The 19,539-nt window shown below is 52.1% G+C and overlaps 1 protein-coding gene across 6 annotated transcripts in view; it reads left to right on the top strand.

Annotated features, from left to right (window-relative positions):
* The window catches only part of LOC141123276 (cytosolic phospholipase A2 gamma-like), a 268,360-nt gene that overhangs the window by 30,054 nt on the left and 218,767 nt on the right, over positions 1-19,539 (top strand). For all 6 annotated transcript variants that reach the window (XM_073612044.1, XM_073612047.1, XM_073612042.1 and 3 more), the window contains 3 exons: positions 14,644-14,728; positions 17,136-17,281; positions 19,182-19,383. In XM_073612044.1, coding sequence (XP_073468145.1) covers positions 14,644-14,728; positions 17,136-17,281; positions 19,182-19,383 — 433 coding nt within the window. The remainder of the gene's footprint in view (positions 1-14,643; positions 14,729-17,135; positions 17,282-19,181; positions 19,384-19,539) is intronic.

The raw sequence follows: 19,539 nt of genomic DNA, 5'->3' as shown, positions 1-19,539 counted from the left end.
GGGGGTGAACAAGCTCCCCGGCAGTCACCTTTCGTCACAGGCAGAGCTTTTTTTTCCGGTTTCAGCGGTGTGGTTGGCGTCATGATTGACAATAAATCTACATCAGGGGACATTGTTTTTACATTTTATTTTATTTTTTTTAATAAAGGAATTATCAAAAAAAGTCTATTGTTTTTTCTTTATTTTTGACAATTTTTAGGGTAAATGAGAAGGGGTGTAATGTACCCCATACTCATTCACATAGGGGGGTGGGGTGGGATATGGGGGCTTCCTTGTTAAAGGGGGCTTCCAGATACCAATAAGCCCCCTGCCCACAGACCCCCAGAACCACCACCCAGGGTTGTCGGGAAGAGGCCCTGTCCTCGTCAACATGGGAACAAGGTGTTTCAGAGTGGGGGGCAGAGCCCCAACATGTTGAGGGTGTGTGGCCTGGTACGGTTCAGGAGGAGGGGTGTTTGCTCATTCCTCCCCCACACTAAGCTCTCCTCACACCTGTACACACTGAGCCCCTCCACACCTGTACACACGGAGCCCCTCCACACCTGTACACACTCAGCCCCTCCACACCTGTACACACTCAGCCCCTCCACACCTGTACACACTCAGCTCCCCTCCACACCTGTACACACTCAGCCCTCCTCACACCTGTACACACTCAGCCCTCCTCACACCTGTACAAACTCAGCCCCTCCACACCTGTACACACTCAGCCCTCCTCACACCTGTACACACTCAGCCCCCTCACACCTGTACATACTCAGCTCCCCTCACACCTGTACACACTCAGCTCCTCCACACCTGTACACACCCAGCTCCCCTCACACCTGTACACACTCAGCTGCTCCACACCTGTACACACTCAGCCCCCTCACACCTGTAAGCACCCAGCCCATCCACACCTGTACACACTCAGCTCCTCCACACCTATACACACTCAGCTCCTCCACACCTGTACACACTCAGCCTCCTCACACCTGTACACACTCAGCTCCCCCACACCTGTACACACTCAGCCTTTCTCACACCTGTACACACTCAGCCCTCCTCACACCTGTACACACTCAGCTCCCCTCACACCTGTACACACTCAGCTCCCCTCACACCTGTACACACTCATCCCTCCTCACACCTGTAAACAATCAGCCCCTCCACACCTGTACACACTCAGCCCCCTCACACCTGTAAGCACCCAGCCCCTCCACACCTGTACACACTCAGCCCTTCCACATCTGTACACACTCAGCCCTCCTCACACCTGTATACACTCAGCTCTCCTCACACCTGTACACACTCAGCCCTCCTCACACCTGTATACACTCAGCTCTCCTCACACCTGTACACACTCAGCTCTTCTAAAACCTGCATACACTCAGCCCTCCTCAGACCTGTACACACTCAGCTCCTCCACACCTGCATACACTCAGCCCCCCTCACTCCTGTACACACTCAGCTCCTCCACAGCTGTACACACTCAGCCTCCTCACACCTGTACACACTCAGCTCCCTTCACACCTGTACACACTCAGCCCTCCTCACACCTGTACACACTCAGCTCCCTTCACACCTGTACACACTCAGCCCTCCTCACACCTGTACACACTCAGCTTCTCCACACCTGTACACACTCAGCCCTCCTCACACCTGTACACACTCAGCTCCTCCACACCTGTACACACTCAGCTCCTCCACTCCTGTACACACTCAGCCCCCTCACACCTGTTCACACTCAGCTCCTTTCACACCTATACACACTCAGGTCTCCTCAAACCTGTACACACTCAGCCCCCTCACACCTGTACACAATCAGCCCCCCTCACACCTGTACACACTCGGCTCCCCACCTACCTGTACACACTCAGCCCCCTCACACCTGTACACAATCAGCCTCTCCACACCTGTACACACTCAGTCCCCTAAGACCTGTAAGCACCCAGCCCCTCCACACCTGTACACACTTAGCCCTTCCACATCTGTACACACTCAGCCCTCCTCACATCTGTATACACTCAGCTCCCTTCACACCTGTACACACTCAGCCCTCCTCACACCTGTACACACTCAGCCCTCCTCACACCTGTACACACTCAGCCCCCTCACACCTGTAAGCACCTAGCCCCTCCACACCTGTACACACTCAGCTCCTCCACAGCTGTACACACTCAGCCTCCTCACACCTGTACCAACTCAGCTCCTCCACACCTGTACACACTCAGCCTCCTCCCACCTGTACACACTCAGCCCTTCCACATCTGTACACACTCAGCCCCTCCACACCTGTACACACTCAGCTCCCTTCACACCTGTACACACTCAGCCCTCCTCACACCTGTACACACTCAGCTCCCTTCACACCTGTACACACTCAGCCCTCCTTACACCTGTACACACTCAGCTTCTCCACACCTGTACACACTCAGCCCTCCTCACACCTGTACACACTCAGCCCTCCTCACACCTGTACACACTCAGCTCCTCCACACCTGTACACACTCAGCCCTCCTCACACCTGTACACACTCAGCTCCTCCACACCTGTACACACTCAGCCTCCTCACACCTGTACGCACTCAGCCCTCGTCACACCTGTACACACTCAGCTCCCATCACACCTGTACACACTTAGCTCCTCCACACCTGTACACACTCAGCTCCCCTCACACCTGTACACACTCAGCTCCACCACACCTGTACACACTCAGCTCCCTTCACACCTGTACACACTCAGCTCCCCTCACACCCGTACACACTCAGCCCTCCTCACACCTGTACACAATCAGCCCCTCCACACCTGTACACACTCAGCCCTTCCAAATCTGTACACACTCAGCCCTCCTCACATGTGTATACACTCAGCTCCCTTCACACCTATACACACTCAGCTCTCCTCACACCTGTACACACTCAGCCCCCCTCACACCTGTACACACTCAGCTCCCTCACATCTGTAAACACTCAGCTCCTTCACACCTGTACACACTCAGCCCCCCTCACACCTATACACACTCAACTCCTCCACACCTGTACACATTCAGCTCCTCCACACCTGTACACACTCAGCCCTCCTCACACCTGTACACACTCAGCTCCATCACACCTGTACACACTCAGCCTCCTCACACCTGTACACACTCAGCTCTCCTTACACCTGTACACACTCAGCTCTCCTCACACCTGTACACACTCAGCTCCTCCACACCTGTCAACACTTAGTCCTCCACACCTGTACACAGTCAGCCTCCTCACACCTGTACACACTCAGCCCCCCTCACACCTGTACACACTCAGCCCCCCTCACACCTGTACACACTCGGCTCCTCCACACCTGTACACACTCATGCTCCTCACACCTGTACACACTCAGCGCTCCTCACGCCTGTACACACTCAGCTCCCTTCACACCTTTACACACTCAGCCCTCCTCACACCTGTACACACTCAGCTACCTTCACACCTGTACACACTCAGCCCTCCTCACACCTGTACACACTCAGCTTCTCCACACCTGTACACACTCAGCCCTCCTCACACCTGTACACACTCAGCCCTCCTCACACCTGTACACTCTCAGCTCCTCCACACCTGTACACACTCAGCCTCCTCACACCTGTACACACTCAGCCCTCCTCACACCTGTACACACTCACCTCCCATCACACCTGTACACACTCAGCTCTGCCACACCTGTACACACTCAGCTCCCCTCACACCTGTACACACTCAGCTCCCCTCACACCCGTACACACTCAGCCCTCCTCACACCTGTACACAATCAGCCCCTCCACACCTGTACACACTCAGCCCCCTCACACCTGTAAGCACCCAGCCCCTCCACACCTGTACACACTCAGCCCTTCCAAATCTGTACACACTCAGCCCTCCTCACATGTGTATACACTCAGCTCCCTTCACACCTATACACACTCAGCTCTCCTCACACCTGTACACACTCAGCTCCCCTCACATCTGTACACACTCAGCTCCTTCACACCTGTACACACTCAGCCCCCCTCACACCTATACACACTCAACTCCTCCAACCTGTACACACTCAGCCTCCTTACACCTGTACACACTCAGCCCTCCTCACACCTGTACACACTCAATTCCTTCACACCTGTACACACTCAGCCTTCTCACACCTGTACACACTCAGCTCTCCTTACACCTGTACACACTCAGCTCTCCTCACACCTGTACACACTCAGCTCCTCCACACCTGTACACACTTAGTCCTCCACACCTGTACACAGTCAGCCTCCTCACACCTGTACACACTCAGCTCTACTCACACCTGTACACACTCAGCTCCTCCACACCTGTCCACACTTAGTCCTCCACACCTGTACACAGTCAGCCTCCTCACACCTGTACACACTCAGCCCCCCATACCTGTACACACTCAGCTCCCTTCACACCTTTACACACTCAGCTTCTCCACCCCCATTACACACTTAGCTCCCTTCACACCTGTACACACTCAGCCCTGCTCACACCTGTACACACTCAGCTTCTCCACACCTGTACACACTCAGCCCTCCTCACACATGTACACACTCAGCGCTCCTCACACCTGTACACACTCAGCTCCTCCACACCTGTACACACTCAGCTCCTCCACACCTGTACACACTCAGCCCCCTCACACCTGTACACACTCAGCTCCCTTCACACCTATACACACTCAGCTCTCCTCACACCTGTACACACTAAGCCCCCCTCACACCTGTACAAACTCAGCACCCCTCACATCTGTACACACTCAGCTCCTCCACACCTGTACACACTCAGTCCTCCTCACACCTGTACACACTCAGTTCCTTCACACCTGTACACACTCAGCTCGCTTCACACCTGTAAACAATCAGCTCAATTCACACCTGTGTACACTCAGCCCTCTCCACACCTGTACGCACTCAGCCTTTCCACACTTGTATGCACTCAGCTCCCCTCACACCTGTACACACTCAGCTCGCTTCACACCTGCACACACTCAGCTCGCTTCACACCTGTTCACACTCAGCTCTTTTCACACCTGTATACACTCAGCCCTCTCCACACCTGTACACACTCAGCCCCCTCCACACCTGTACACACTGAGCCCCCCACACCTGCACACACAGCTCCCTTCACACCTTTACACACTCAGCTCCTCAACACATGTACACACTCAGCCTCCTCACACCTGTACACACCCAGCTCCGCTCACACCTGTACACACTCAGCTCCTCCACACCTGTACACACTCAGCCTCCTCACACCTGTACACACTCAGCCCTCCTCACTCTGTACACACTCAGATCCTCCACACCTGTACAGACTCAGCTCCCCTCACACCTGTACACATTCAGCTCCACCACACCTGTACAGACTCAGCTCCCCTCACACCTGTACACACTCAGCTCCACCACACCTGTACACACTCAGCTCCCCTCACACCTGTACACACATAGCTCCCCTCACTACTGTACACACTCAGCCCTCCTCACACCTGTACACAATCAGCCCCTCCACACCTGTACACACTCAGCCCCCTCACACCTGTAAGCACCCAGCCCCTCCACACCTGTACACACTCAGCCCTTCCACAGCTGTACACACTCAGCCCTCCTCACACCTGTATACACTCAGCTCCCCTCACACCTGTACACACTCAGCCCTCCTCACACCTGTACACACTCAACTTCCCCACACCTGTACACACTCAGCCTTCCACACACCTGTACACACTCAGCCCTCCTCACACCTATACACACTTAGCTCCCCCACACCTGTAAACACTCAGCCTTCCTCACACCTGTACACACTCAGCCCTCCTCACACCTATACACACTTAGCTCCTCCCCACCTGTATACACTCATTCCTCCTCACACCTGTATACACTCAGCTCCCCTCACACCTGTACACACTCAGCCCTCCTCACACCTGTAAACACTCAGCTCCCCCACACCTGTACACACTCAGCCTTCCTCACACCTGTACACACTCAGCCCTCCTCACACCTATACACACTTTTTTGTATTGGATGTATTTGCAGAATTACTACATGCTGTGGAATTTATCTTACTATTTTTTTGTTCTATGTTTACTGACCTATATGATTATCTGTGAAAAAATTTTAAAAAAATTCATACACTTTTTAACGCTGAATAACATTAAATAAAACTGATTTTATTGTAAATATTTTTTGAATTCATTGCCTTAAAAATCCCCTTAGAGGTATTATACATTTTTCTATAGACTTACATGGGATGATGGCAATGACACATCCACACCACCAAGGTCACACTTACCCACACCTATACACACTTAGCTCCCCCACACCTGTAAACACTCAGCCTTCCTCACACCTGTACACACTCAGCCCTCCTCACACCTATACACACTTAGCTCCTCCCCACCTGTATACACTCAGCTCTCCTCACACATGTACACACTCAGCTCCCTTCAAAGCTGTACACACTCAGCCCTCCTCACACCTGTATACACTCAGCTCCCCTCATACCTGTACACCCTCAGCCCTCCTCACACCTGTACACACTCAGTTCCCTTCACACCTGTACCCACTCTGCCCTCCTCACACCTGTACACACTCAGCTCCCCTACACCTGTACACACTCAGCCCTCCTCACACCTGTACACACTCAGCCCTCCTCACACCTATACACACTTAGCTCCTCCACACCTGTACACACTCAGCCCCCCTCACACCTGTACACACTCAGCTCCTCCACACCTGTACACACTCAGTTCCCCTTACACCTGTACACACTCAGCTCCCCTCAAACCTGTACACACTCAGCTCCTCTACACTCTCAGCCCTCCTCACACCTGTACACACTCAGCCCCCTCACACCTGTACACACTCAGCCCCCTCACACCTGTAGACACTCAACTCCCCTCACACCTGTACACACTTAGCTCCTCCACACCTGTACACACTCTGCTCCTCCACACCTGTACACACTCAGCTCCTCCACACCTGTACACACTCAGCCCTCCTCACACCTGTACACACTCAGCCCCCCTCACACCTGTACACACTCAGCTCCTCCACACCTGTACACTCAGCTCCTCCACATCTGTACACACTCAGCTCCTTCACACTCAGCTCTCCTCCATATCTGTACACACTCAGCTCCTCCATACCTGTTCACACTCAGCCCTTCCACACCTGTATGCACTCAGCCCTCCTCACACCTGTACACATTCAGCCCTCCTCACACCTGTACACATTCAGCCCCCCTCACACCTGTACACACTCAGCTCGCTTCACACCTGTACACACTCAGCTCGCTTAACACCTGTTCACACTCAGCTCCTTTCACACCTGTATACACTCAGCCCTCTCCACACCTGTACACACTCAGCCCCCTCCACACCTGTACACACTCAGACCCCCACACCTGCACACACAGCTCCCTTCACACCTTTACACACTCAGCTCCTCCACATATGTACACACTCAGCCTCATCACACCTGTACACACCCAGCTCCCCTCACACCTGTACACACTCAGCTCCTCCACACCTGTACACACTCAGCCTCCTGACACCTGTACACACTCAGCCTTCCTCACACCTGTACACACTCAGCTCCCCTCAATCCTGTACACACTCAGCTCCCCTCACACCTGTACATACTCAGCCCTCCTCACACCTGTACACAATCAGCCCCTCCACACCTGTACACACTCAGCCCCCTCACACCTGTAAGCACCCAGCCCCTCCACACCTGTACACACTCAGCCCTTCCACATCTGTACACACTCAGCCCTCCTCACACCTGTATACACTCAGCTCCCCTCACACCTGTACACACTCAGCCCTCCTCACACCTGTACACACTCAGCTCCCCCACACCTGTACACACTCAGCCTTCCTCACACCTGTACACACTCAGCCCTCCTCACACCTATACACACTTAGCTCCTCCACACCTGTATACACTCAGCCCTCCTCACACATGTACACACTCAGCTCCCTTCACACCTGTACACACTCAGCCCTCCTCACACCTGTATACACTCAGCTCCCCTCACACCTGTACACACTCAGCCCTCCTCACACCTGTACACACTCAGTTCCTTTCACACCTGTACCCACTCTGCCCTCCTCACACCTGTACACACTCAGCTCCCCCACACCTGTACACACTCAGCCCTCCTCACACCTGTACACACTCAGCCCTCCTCACACCTATACACACTTAGCTCCTCCACACCTGTACACACTCAGCCCCCTCACACCTGTACACACTCAGCTCCTCCACACCTGTACACACTCAGCTCCCCTCACACCTGTACACACTCAGCTCCCCTCACACCTGTACACATTCAGCTCCTCTACACTCTCAGCCCTCCTCACACCTGTACACACTCAGCCCCCTCACACCTGTACACACTCATCCCCCTCACACCTGTAGACACTCAACTCCCCTCACACCTGTACACACTCAGCTCCTCCACACCTGTACACACTCAGCTCCTCCACACCTGTACACACTCAGCTCCTTCACACCTGTACACACTCAGCCCTCCTCACACCTGTACACACTCAGCCCCCCTCACACCTGTACACACTCAGCTCCTCCACACCTGTACACTCAGCTTCTCCACACCTGTACACACTCAGCTCCTCCACACTCAGCTCTCCTCCATATCTGTACACACTCAGCTCCTCCACACCTGTACACACTCAGCCCTCCTCACACCTGTACACACTCAGCCCCCCCTTCACACCTGTACACTCTCAGCCCCCCTTACACCTGTACACACTCAGCCCCCTCACACCTGTATACACTCAGCTCCCCTCACACATGTAAGCACCCAGCCCCTCCACACCTGTACACACTCAGCCCTTCCACACCTGTACACACTCAGCCCTCCTCACACCTGTACACACTCAGCCCTCCTCACACCTGTACACACTCAGCCCCCCTCCCACCTGTACACACTCAGCTTCTCCACACCTGTACACACTCAGCTCCTCCACACCTGTACACACTCAGCCCTCCTCACACCTGTACACACTCAGCCCCCCTCACACCTGTGCACACTCAGCTCCTCCACACCTGTACACTCAGCTCCTCCGCACCTGTACACACTCAGCTCCTCCACACTCAGCTCTCTTCCATATCTGTACACACTCAGCTCCTCCACACCTGTACACACTCAGCCCTTCCACACCTGTATGCACTCAGCCCTCCTCACACCTGTACACATTCAGCCCCCCTCACACCTGTACACACTCAGCTCGCTTCACAACTGTTCACACTCAGCTCCTTTCACACCTGTATACACTCAGCCCTCTCCACACCTGTACACACTCAGCCCCCTCCACACCTGTACACACTCAGCCCCCCACACCTGCACACACAGCTCCCTTCACACCTTTACACACTCAGCTCCTCCACACATGTACACACTCAGCCTCCTCACACCTGTACACACCCAGCTCCCCTCACACCTGTACACACTCAGCTCCTCCACACCTATACACACTCAGCCTCCTCACACCTGTACACACTCAGCCCTCCTCACACCTGTACACACTCAGCTCCCCTCACTCTGTACACACTCAGATCCTCCACACCTGTACAGACTCAGCTCCCCTCACACCTGTACACACTCAGCTCCACCACACCTGTACACACTCAGCTCCCCCCACACCTGTACACACTCAGCTCCCCTCACACCTGTACACACTCAGCCCTCCTCACACCTGTACACAATCAGCCCCTCCACACCTGTACACACTCAGCCCCCTCACACCTGTAAGCACCCAGCCCCTCCACACCTGTACACACTCAGCCCTTCCACATCTGTACACACTCAGCCCTCCTCACACCTGTATACACTCAGCTCCCCTCACACCTGTACACACTCAGCCCTCCTCACACCTGTACACACTCAGCTCCCCCACACCTGTACACACTCAGCCTTCCTCACACCTGTACACACTCAGCCCTCCTCACACCTATACACACTTAGCTCCTCCACACCTGTATACACTCAGCCCTCCTCACATATGTACACACTCAGCTCCCTTCACACCTGTACACACTCAGCCCTCCTCACACCTGTATACACTCAGCTCCCCTCATACCTGTACACACTCAGCCCTCCTCACACCTGTACACACTCAGTTCCCTTCACACCTATACCCACTCTGCCCTACTCACACCTGTACACACTCAGCTCCCCCACACCTGTACACACTCAGCCCTCCTCACACCTGTACACACTCAGCTCTCCTCACACCTATACACACTTAGCTCCTCCACACCTGTACACACTCAGCCCTCCTCACACCTGTACACACTCAGCTCCTCCACACCTGTACACACTCAGCTCCCCTCACACCTGTACACACTCAGCTCCCCTCACACCTGTACACACTCAGCTCCTCTACACTCTCAGCCCTCCTCACAACTGTACACACTCAGCCCCCCTCACACCTGTACACACTCAGCTCGCTTCACACCTGTACACACTCAGCTCGCTTCATACCTGTACACACTCAGCTCCCTTCACACCTGTACACACTCAGCTCCCTTCACACCTGTACACACTCAGTTCCCTTCACACCTTTACACACTCAGCTCCTCCACACCTGTACACACTCAGCCTCCTCACACCTGTACACACTCAGCTCCCCTCACACCTGTACACACTCAACTCCCCTCACACCTGTACATGCTCAGCCCTCCTTACACCTGTACACACTCAGCCCTCCTCACACCTGTACACCCTCAGCCTTCCTCACACCTGTGCACAATCAGCCCCGTTACACCTGTACACCCTCAGCTCCCCTCACACCTGTACACACTCAGCCCCTCACAACTGTACACACTCATCTCCCCTCACACCTGTACACACTCAGCTCCTCCACACACTCAGCCCTCTTCACACCTGTACACACTCAGACCCCCTCACACCTGTACACACTCATCCCCCCTCACACCTGTAGTCACTCAACTCCCCTCACACCTGTACCCACTCAGATCCTTCACACCTGTACACACTCAGCTTCTCCACACCTGTACACACTCAGCTCCTCCACACCTGTACACACTCAGCCCTCCTCACACCTGTACACACTCAGCCCCCCTCACACCTCTACACACTCAGTTCCTCCACACCTGTACACTCAGCTCCTTCACACCTCTACACACTCAGCCCTCCTCACACCTGTACACACTCAGCCCCCCTCACACCTGTACACACTCAGCTCCTCCACACCTGTACACTCAGCTCCTCCACACCTGTACACACTCAGCTCCTCCACACTCAGCTCTCCTCCATATCTGTACACACTCAGCTCCTCCACACCTGTACACACTCAGCCCTCCTCACACCTGTACACACTTAGCCCCCCTCACACCTGTACACTCTCAGCCCCCCTTACACCTGTACACACTCAGCCCCCTCACACCTGTATACACTCAGCTCCCCTCACACCTGCAAGCACCCAGCCCTTCCACACCTGTACACACTCAGCCCTTCCACACCTGTACACACTCAGCCCTCCTCACACCTGTACACACTCAGCCCCCCTCACACCTGTACACACTTAGCTCGCTTCACACCTGTACACACTCAGCTCGCTTCATACCTGTACACACTCAGCTCCCTTCACACCTGTACACACTCAGCTCCCTTCACACCTTTACACACTCAGCTCCTCCACACCTGTACACACTTAGCCCCCTCACACCTGTACACACTCAGCTCCCCTCACACCTGTACACACTCAGCTCCCCTCACACCTGTACACGCTCAGCCCTCCTTACACCTGTACACACTCAGCCCTCCTCACACCTCTACACCCTCAGCCTTCCTCACACCTGTGCACACTCAGCCCCCATCACACCTGTACACCCTCAGCTCCCCTCACACCTGTACACACTCAGCCCTCCTCACACCTGTACACACTCAGCCCCCTCACACCTGTACACACTCAGCTCCCCTCACACCTGTACACACTCAGCTCCTCCACACACTCAGCCCTCTTCACACCTGTACACACTCTTCCCCCCTCACACATGTACACACTCTTCCCCCCTCACACCTGTAGACACTCAACTCCCCTCACACCTGTACATACTCAGATCCTTCACACCTGTACACACTCAGATTCTCCACACCTGTACACACTCAGCTCCTCCACACCTGTACACACTCAGCCCTCCTCACACCTGTACACACTCAGCCCCCCTCACACCTCTACACACTCAGTTCCTCCACACCTGTACACTCAGCTCCTCCATACCTGTACACACTTAGCTCCCCCACACTCAGCTCTCCTCCATACCTGTACACACTTAGCTCCTCCACACCTGTACAACTCAGCCCCCCATACACCTGTACACACTCAGCCCCCCTCACACCTGTACACACTCAGCCCCCTCACACCTGTACACACTCAGCCCCCTCTCACCTGTACACACTCAGCTCCCCTCACACCTGTACACACTCATCTCCCTCACACCTGTAAGCACCTAGCCCCTCCACCCCTGTACACACTCAGCCCTTCCACACCTGTACACACTCAGCCCTCCTCACACCTGTACACACTCAGCCCTCCTCACACCTGTACACACTCAGCCCCCCTCACACCTATACACACTCAGCTCGCTTCACACCTGTACACACTCAGCTCGCTTCACACCTGTATACATTCAGCTTCCTTCACATGCCCACTGACACAGCTAATGCTGTTCCCCTGGCGGGGCGGCGTCACCGCATCAATAGGCGCAATGACGTCAGGCGTTGGGGCGACGCCAACATGGAGAGAGGGGCCAGAAGGAATCCAGCTGGTGGAACAGCTGGATCGGGCATGCGCACCCGGCGGCTGATGCCGGAAACACAAGGTCCATGAAGATGCCCCGGGACAAAAGGTGTCACGGGGCCTCCCTGTGCTGGGGGACACCAGATCCACCTCATTTCCCGTTGGAGGAGGATCTTGTTCAGATCCCCTCCTCTGGGGGTTTGATGGAGCCGATTGAGTAGCAGCACTGAGATTTTAGGGAAACGGTTGGTATGGACAGCTGCTCTCATAGCTGTATGCACTCAGCTACCCTCAAACGTGTACGCACTTAGCCACCCCTCACAAATTTGCACACTCAGCCCCCCCACCAGGGTTGCCAACTTTCAATAAATTTACAAACAGTTTGTAAATTCCATAATTTTTGAATATGTCCATGAATGTCCATTATGGACATGTAGACTGCATGTCCATATAAAGATATGACATAGGTGTGGTACAGGTGCAGTATACTTAATGTTCTGCCTCCAGTAGCTCAGTCCCTGCTAGCAGTGTGAACAATGCGTATGGTCCTCTCACCAGTCTCTGTGGTGTGGCTGTGAACTCTCACTGCAGGAAGAGAGGGCCCTCAGCCTCTCCACAGAATGCCTCCAGAGATTCAGTGGTGGGAAGTAGAAGATCAGTGATGCATTGGTCACCCTGCAGCAACAGTGCAGATGCTGTAGCTGCAGTCTGTGCTGCACTGCCTTGGATGTCTCCATTGGTCTGGCCTCTCAATAGTCTGGTCAGTATGCAGCAGATGTGCTCTCAGTGGTGGCAAGTGGTCATTTTTTGGGGGGGGGCGGCAAACGCAGCGCATCACCGGCTGCTTCCCTTGCTCTTCAGCAGCAGCAGTGGCAGCGACAGATCTCCCTTCCCATGCTCTCCACGGGCATCAGCGACTTCTGTCTCCTCCCTCCTCCCTTCCTCGGTGACCAATCGGGGGTCTTCTCTTTTCGGCCAATTGGAAAATGGGTATCAGACCTGTTTCTGTTTGGCCGGATTGAAGATCAGTGTTGCAACAGTGAATTATCATTCACTGTTGTAACACCTGGGTGGGCTTGTAGTGCAATGCTCTGCACCACGAGCCACCCTATTTTGAAGCCTATTAGAGCCAATGGCTCTAATCAGGGGCTTCAAAAAAACACTCCCGCCACTGGAACTCAGGCGCCCGGCGCCCTAAAAGGGGCTGCATGCCTGAATACGGGGTGGCAGCGGTGGCCGTGGATAGATTCATGCTATGCATGAATCTATCCATTGTTCAAATAGAAGGTGGTGAGGAGAGAGGGGCGGCGCCCTGGCACCCCTAATGGATGGGCCGCCACTGTGTGCTCTCATTGTTCCCCTATGATTAAGAGGAAGAATCTAGCTGTAAAGTCTCAGAAAAGCAGCTCTCATGCACCAGTGTCTCTTGGGAATTATAGTGCAAAGAGGCTATAAGTTCCACAATATGGCTTATTTCCTGGGCTTCAAATCCCATGATCCTCAGTGTTCTGGCTTGGCTTTTCTGGCTATATTTCTCCCTCTGCTGACTGGAGAGGATGGTGAAGCACAACTGCAGGAAGTGGAAGTAAACTGATTGTAAAGAGAAAAATGTCTCCTTCTCCATGTTTCTATCATCCAGCACCTGGCTACAAGCACCATTAAATGGGAGGTCAATGGGCCACAAGTCAAGGAACCCCTAGAAACCTCCAGTGGAAACCCTAACTTTTGTATTCACTCACTGACTGGAGCATAATGACTTCCTGCTCTATCCAGAAGGAAAAAGTCTTGGCTCTACAGAAACTTTTTTTGTTTGTAAACACTTTTTTTCATGTGTTTTTTTTGTCCTCATAACAGATCAGAAGGGGAACCCAAATCCGTCAGTGCAAGGACGAGAAAAGTAAAGGAGACCCTTTCATCCTTAGGCATGAATGTTAGAGAGGTAAATATTTCCTAATATTTGTCTTGTAAACTTGATGCTGAACAACCAAAAACAGTCATGTAAATTGACCAAGTGACCTTCGTTTAAGTGAGCTTTCCCTTTAGCCTTCTACTAGTAGATATCTCCACATGTTGGTAAGTTATTCCATACATGTACCCCACATGATGCTGTGTTAATTTCTTATTACTGCCCAATACATATGGGCATCCGCAGGTAGGGGCAAGGGGGGGATAGCCCCCCCTGGAATCAGGGATCGGATCGGGGGTTCCCCACTCAGTCCTTTATCCTAGCGCTGGCGGTCAGCCCAGCTCACATCTGTACACAGTTTAGAGGGCCAGTGACAGCTGGTGTGAGGAGTAGGATAGCGGAGACCTCAAGGGGTGGGCAGGATGACATCACCCGGTCTATGCATGAGCGAGCGGCCCAGGAGCAGCAAGACACCAGGAACAGCAGGCACAGCATCCCAGAGCCTCCTCACCGCTCCCAGGCCTGGAGGACAGACTGACCAGAGGTTCAGAGAACAAGGATAGGCAGGAAATGCAAGCAGCCAGGGACCGCTCCAAAATGGGTCTTGCCAGCTGCTGGCCATCATGGACGTCCTACTGGCATGAAAGGTACGGTACTGAGCATTACACACACCACTGGGACATAAGGGCACTAGAGGGACTCCAGACAGGACTAGTGGTCTTTCTCTCTGACCCCCCTATCTCTCTCACCCCTTCTGTCTCTCTCTATCACCCCCCTCTGTCTCTCTGTGTCACCCCCTCCGTCTCTCTCTGTCACCCCCCCTCTGTCTCTCTCTGTCACCCCAGGAGGGCCCATTGAACCCAGAATCCATTGGAGAGGTTGGGAAACCCTTGTTTCAGCTCCCTATGCACCTCCTATGTCTAAGTGAGCTTGACCTTGTGTCCATTAGGGGCACAGGGTGACTGAGAAAATATGGCTTGGATTACTTAAAATTGGATAGTAATATTTATCCACAATATCTCCCAGGATATATATAAAGACTGTTCTTGGTTTGTTTGATTCTGGACTCGACATCTTAATTGAAAGAGCTGATCACATTGGCCTCTATACAATGTAGGAGACGGACCGACTCCTACTGGAGCTCCTGCTATTGTGAGAAGGTGTCCTGTGTTTATACCTATGATAATGTATAATCTACTGTGTGAAGCCTGGTGACAACAAGTCTGACCTGTAGTGAAATCCTGATTAATCACAACAATGGCCAGGTGGGCATGGAGTCACATTGGCTGCTTTAAAGGATTAGTTAATTAGCTCATGTTAATTTATGTTTCTGGTTGCAGGTGTATTGTTAGAGTTATATAAGCAGGAGGGGGGGAACCTCCTCTTCAAATGTATTTGAGACTGTATTCTTGTTCTAATAAACAGTTCATGGTGAGAAACCAAATGAGTATTGCCTTGTTTGTGGTTGTCAGCGGTTGGAATATCTGATGTCTATATTCAGACTGGGAGGAAACGGTGTATGACGAAAGCACTTAAGCGGAGTGTGGGACGTTTCATTACACCCCCCTCTGTCTCTCTCTGTCACCCCCTCTGTCTCTCTCTGTCTACCCCTCTGTCTCTCTCTGCCCCCCTCTATCCCTCTCTGTCCCCCCTCTGTCTCTCTCTGTCACCCCCTCTGTCTCTCTCTGTCCCCCCTGTCTCTTTCTGTCCCCCCTATCCCTCTCTATCCCCCTCTGTCTTTCTCTGTCCCCCCCTCTGTCTCTCTCTGTCACCCCCTCTGTCTCTATCTGTCACCCCCCTCTGTCTCTCTCTGTCACCCCCCTCTGTCTCTCTCTGTCACCCCCTCTGTCTCTCTCTGTCACCCCCTCTGTCTCTCTCTGTCACCCCCCCCTCTGTCTCTCTCTGTCCCCCCCTCTGTCTCTCTCTGTCACCCCCCTCTGTCTCTCTCTGTCACCCCCCTCTGTCTCTCTCTGTCACCCCCTCTGTCTCTCTCTGTCATCCCCTCTCTCTCTCTCTCTCTCTGTCACCCCTCTCTGTCTCTCTGTCACCCCCTTCTGTCTCTCTCTGTCACCCCTCTCTGTCTCTCTGTCACCCCCTTCTGTCTCTCTCTGTCATCCCCCCCTCTGTCTCTCTGTCATCCCCCCTCTGTCTCTTTCTGTCACCCCCTCTCTCTCTCTCTCTCGCTCTCTCTCTGTCACCATCCACATGTATATAGTCTCTTACAGCCTTTTGTGCCATGTATGCAGTCTCTGATCATCTCTTGTGCCATGTCTGCAGTCTCTGACTGTGATAATGTTATAATGACATTGTTGAAAAGGGTCAGAGCATGGGTGACCCATAAAATGATGCCCCCCTGTAAATAGTTCTGCGGACGCACATACTACATATTCCATCTGTAACAAAACTTATGGTGATCATCATTTCTTTCTTTTTTCTGAAGAATTGTGACCCCCCTGTAATTGCAGTCTTGGGATCTGGGGGTGGACTCCGTGCCATGGTTGGTTTTCTGGGAACGATTTCCAAACTGTCTGAACTCAACCTTTTAGGTGCCACTACATACATCGCTGGGATATCTGGATCAACATGGTATATACATTATAACAAATTTACAAAGCAATTTGTTAACTGCATAACATAACAGCTATTGTTTTTTTTCCCACATTGCCTTCCGGAATTATTTTTTACACATTAAGGGCTCGTGCACATTGTAGCTCAAAGAAGCGGCTTGTACAAGCTTTTGAGATTTATGAGCTCTCATTTTTTTTTCTGTCTGGAAACACCCCTCCATGTTAGCCAATGTGTCCATGCACACTATGGCTTTTTCAGGCATCTTCAGGCATATGCTTCTACAGGCAGAAAAAAAACAATCAAACTCGCATTTTTTAGTGGAGTTTTCAAGAAAAAAAGATGTCCTTCACCCTGTACATATTGTACTCCTGAACCCTGGACAATGTACATAGCGCACTCCCGAGCCTTGCGCCATGTACATAGCATACTCCTTGTATGTCTTGTGTCTTGCTCTTGAGTCTTGTGCCTTGCACATAATGCACTCTTGAATATTGCACCCTGTACATAGTGCACTCATGAACATTGCACCCTGTACATAGTGTATTTCTGAACTCTGCACCCTGTACTTAGCACATTCCTGAGTCATGTACTCTGTACATAATACACTCCTGAGCCCTGCACCCTGTCCAAAACACACTTCTGGGCCCTGTACACTGTACATAGCGTACTTGTGAATCCTGTGCCCTGTACATATTGTACTTATGAACCCTGCACGTAGCACACACCTGAGCCTTGCGGCTTGTACATGGTGCACTCCTGAACCCTGGAAAACAAGGCAGTGCAGCGCTAAACTCAAAAGTCCAAATAAAGTCCCTTTATAGTAGAATCACATATAGGTGGGAAAAGGATTCACCTCTGAAGTAATGTGGGTGCTTAAGAAATTCCATGCAATGCTACATATCCGTGAACCCACCACCGGCCAGCCAAACTGCTCACCTTAGCATATGGACCCCTGAACTAACAGATGGGTCAAAACAGCATTTACCACACTCAGTGGATTAGGATGAAGACTTGTCTAGGCAGATGGTCCCACGGTAATGAGGATGGCACTCAAAATTGCAGATCATATCACATGAAATAAAAATGAAAGTACATAGTGCACACTGCGTGGCTAAAAAACGATAACATTTATTAAAATTCGGTACTCACAAACACGGCACTATACCCTAGTGCTGGGATACAGGTAAAATATCATCAAGGAATAACGTGGGTTAGATGGTGGCTGCAGTGATGTCCAAAAGCTCCCGCACGCGTATCGTCCTCCTCGGGACTTCGTCAGCGGTAATATTACCCATCTGTTAGTTCAGGGATCCATATGCTAAGGTGAGCAGTTTGGCTGGCCGGTGGTGGGTTCACAGATATGTAGCACTGCATGGAATTTCTTAAGCACCCACATTACTTCAGAGGTGAATCCTTTTCCCACCTATATGTGATTCTACTATAAAGGGACTTTATTTGGACTTTTGAGTTTAGCGCTGCACTGCCTTGTTTTCCATACATCTTCTGAGGTTTTATATGTTTACCTTCAGTGTTCAGCAGCTTGTTTACTTTGTGATAGTTGTATTTTTGCGCTGACTGTATTTTCTTTAATATTCACTCCTGAACCCTGCACTCTTTGCGTAGTGCACTTCCAGTGAAGGGAGGCTGCCCTTCTGACTACTGTAAAAATGATCGGGAGGATGTAGAGCTGCCTCGATCACTTTTACTAAATAGATGAACACTGGCTGAAAAAATTGACCAAATTTATGCAGCTGCAGCCATGAGATTGCTTCAACCACTTGAAGTCTGGGACGTTTCAACATGGCCTCAGGACATCAAGTGATTAGACAACAAATGAAGAACAATTCTCATACAGATAAAGCATGTTGAATGAATATCTTGCCTATCAAATATTCAACTTACTGTTTTAACGTTCCAGGTGTATGTCCTCTCTGTATTCAAAAAAAAACTGGTCAGACTTTTCATGTATGGAAGATCTGGAAAATCAGTTACGTGAGCAAATGAAATTGGAGACTGAACGGAAATGTCCATGGGAGAGGATAAAAAAAAAATTTCTTGGCGACTCCTACTCTCTGACAGATTTCTGGGCCTATACATTTGTCCTCCATGCATTGAACACAGTAAGTCCCACGTGGGTCCTCTCTAAGGTTTGGAACACAGGAGAACGTTTAGCTCTGGGGTGACTTGACTTTAGCTCCTTGATTAATGGAGATGACACAATTGTGGTGTCTACAACCCTATATGTATAAGGGGAGGTGTCTCCAACATGCATAAAT

The sequence above is a fragment of the Aquarana catesbeiana genome, linkage group LG01 (assembly GCF_042186555.1).
Source record: "Aquarana catesbeiana isolate 2022-GZ linkage group LG01, ASM4218655v1, whole genome shotgun sequence".
NCBI lineage: Eukaryota > Metazoa > Chordata > Amphibia > Anura > Ranidae > Aquarana > Aquarana catesbeiana.
Note: the sequence above shows the minus strand (reverse complement) of the source record. Positions and strands in the feature narration are given on the sequence as shown.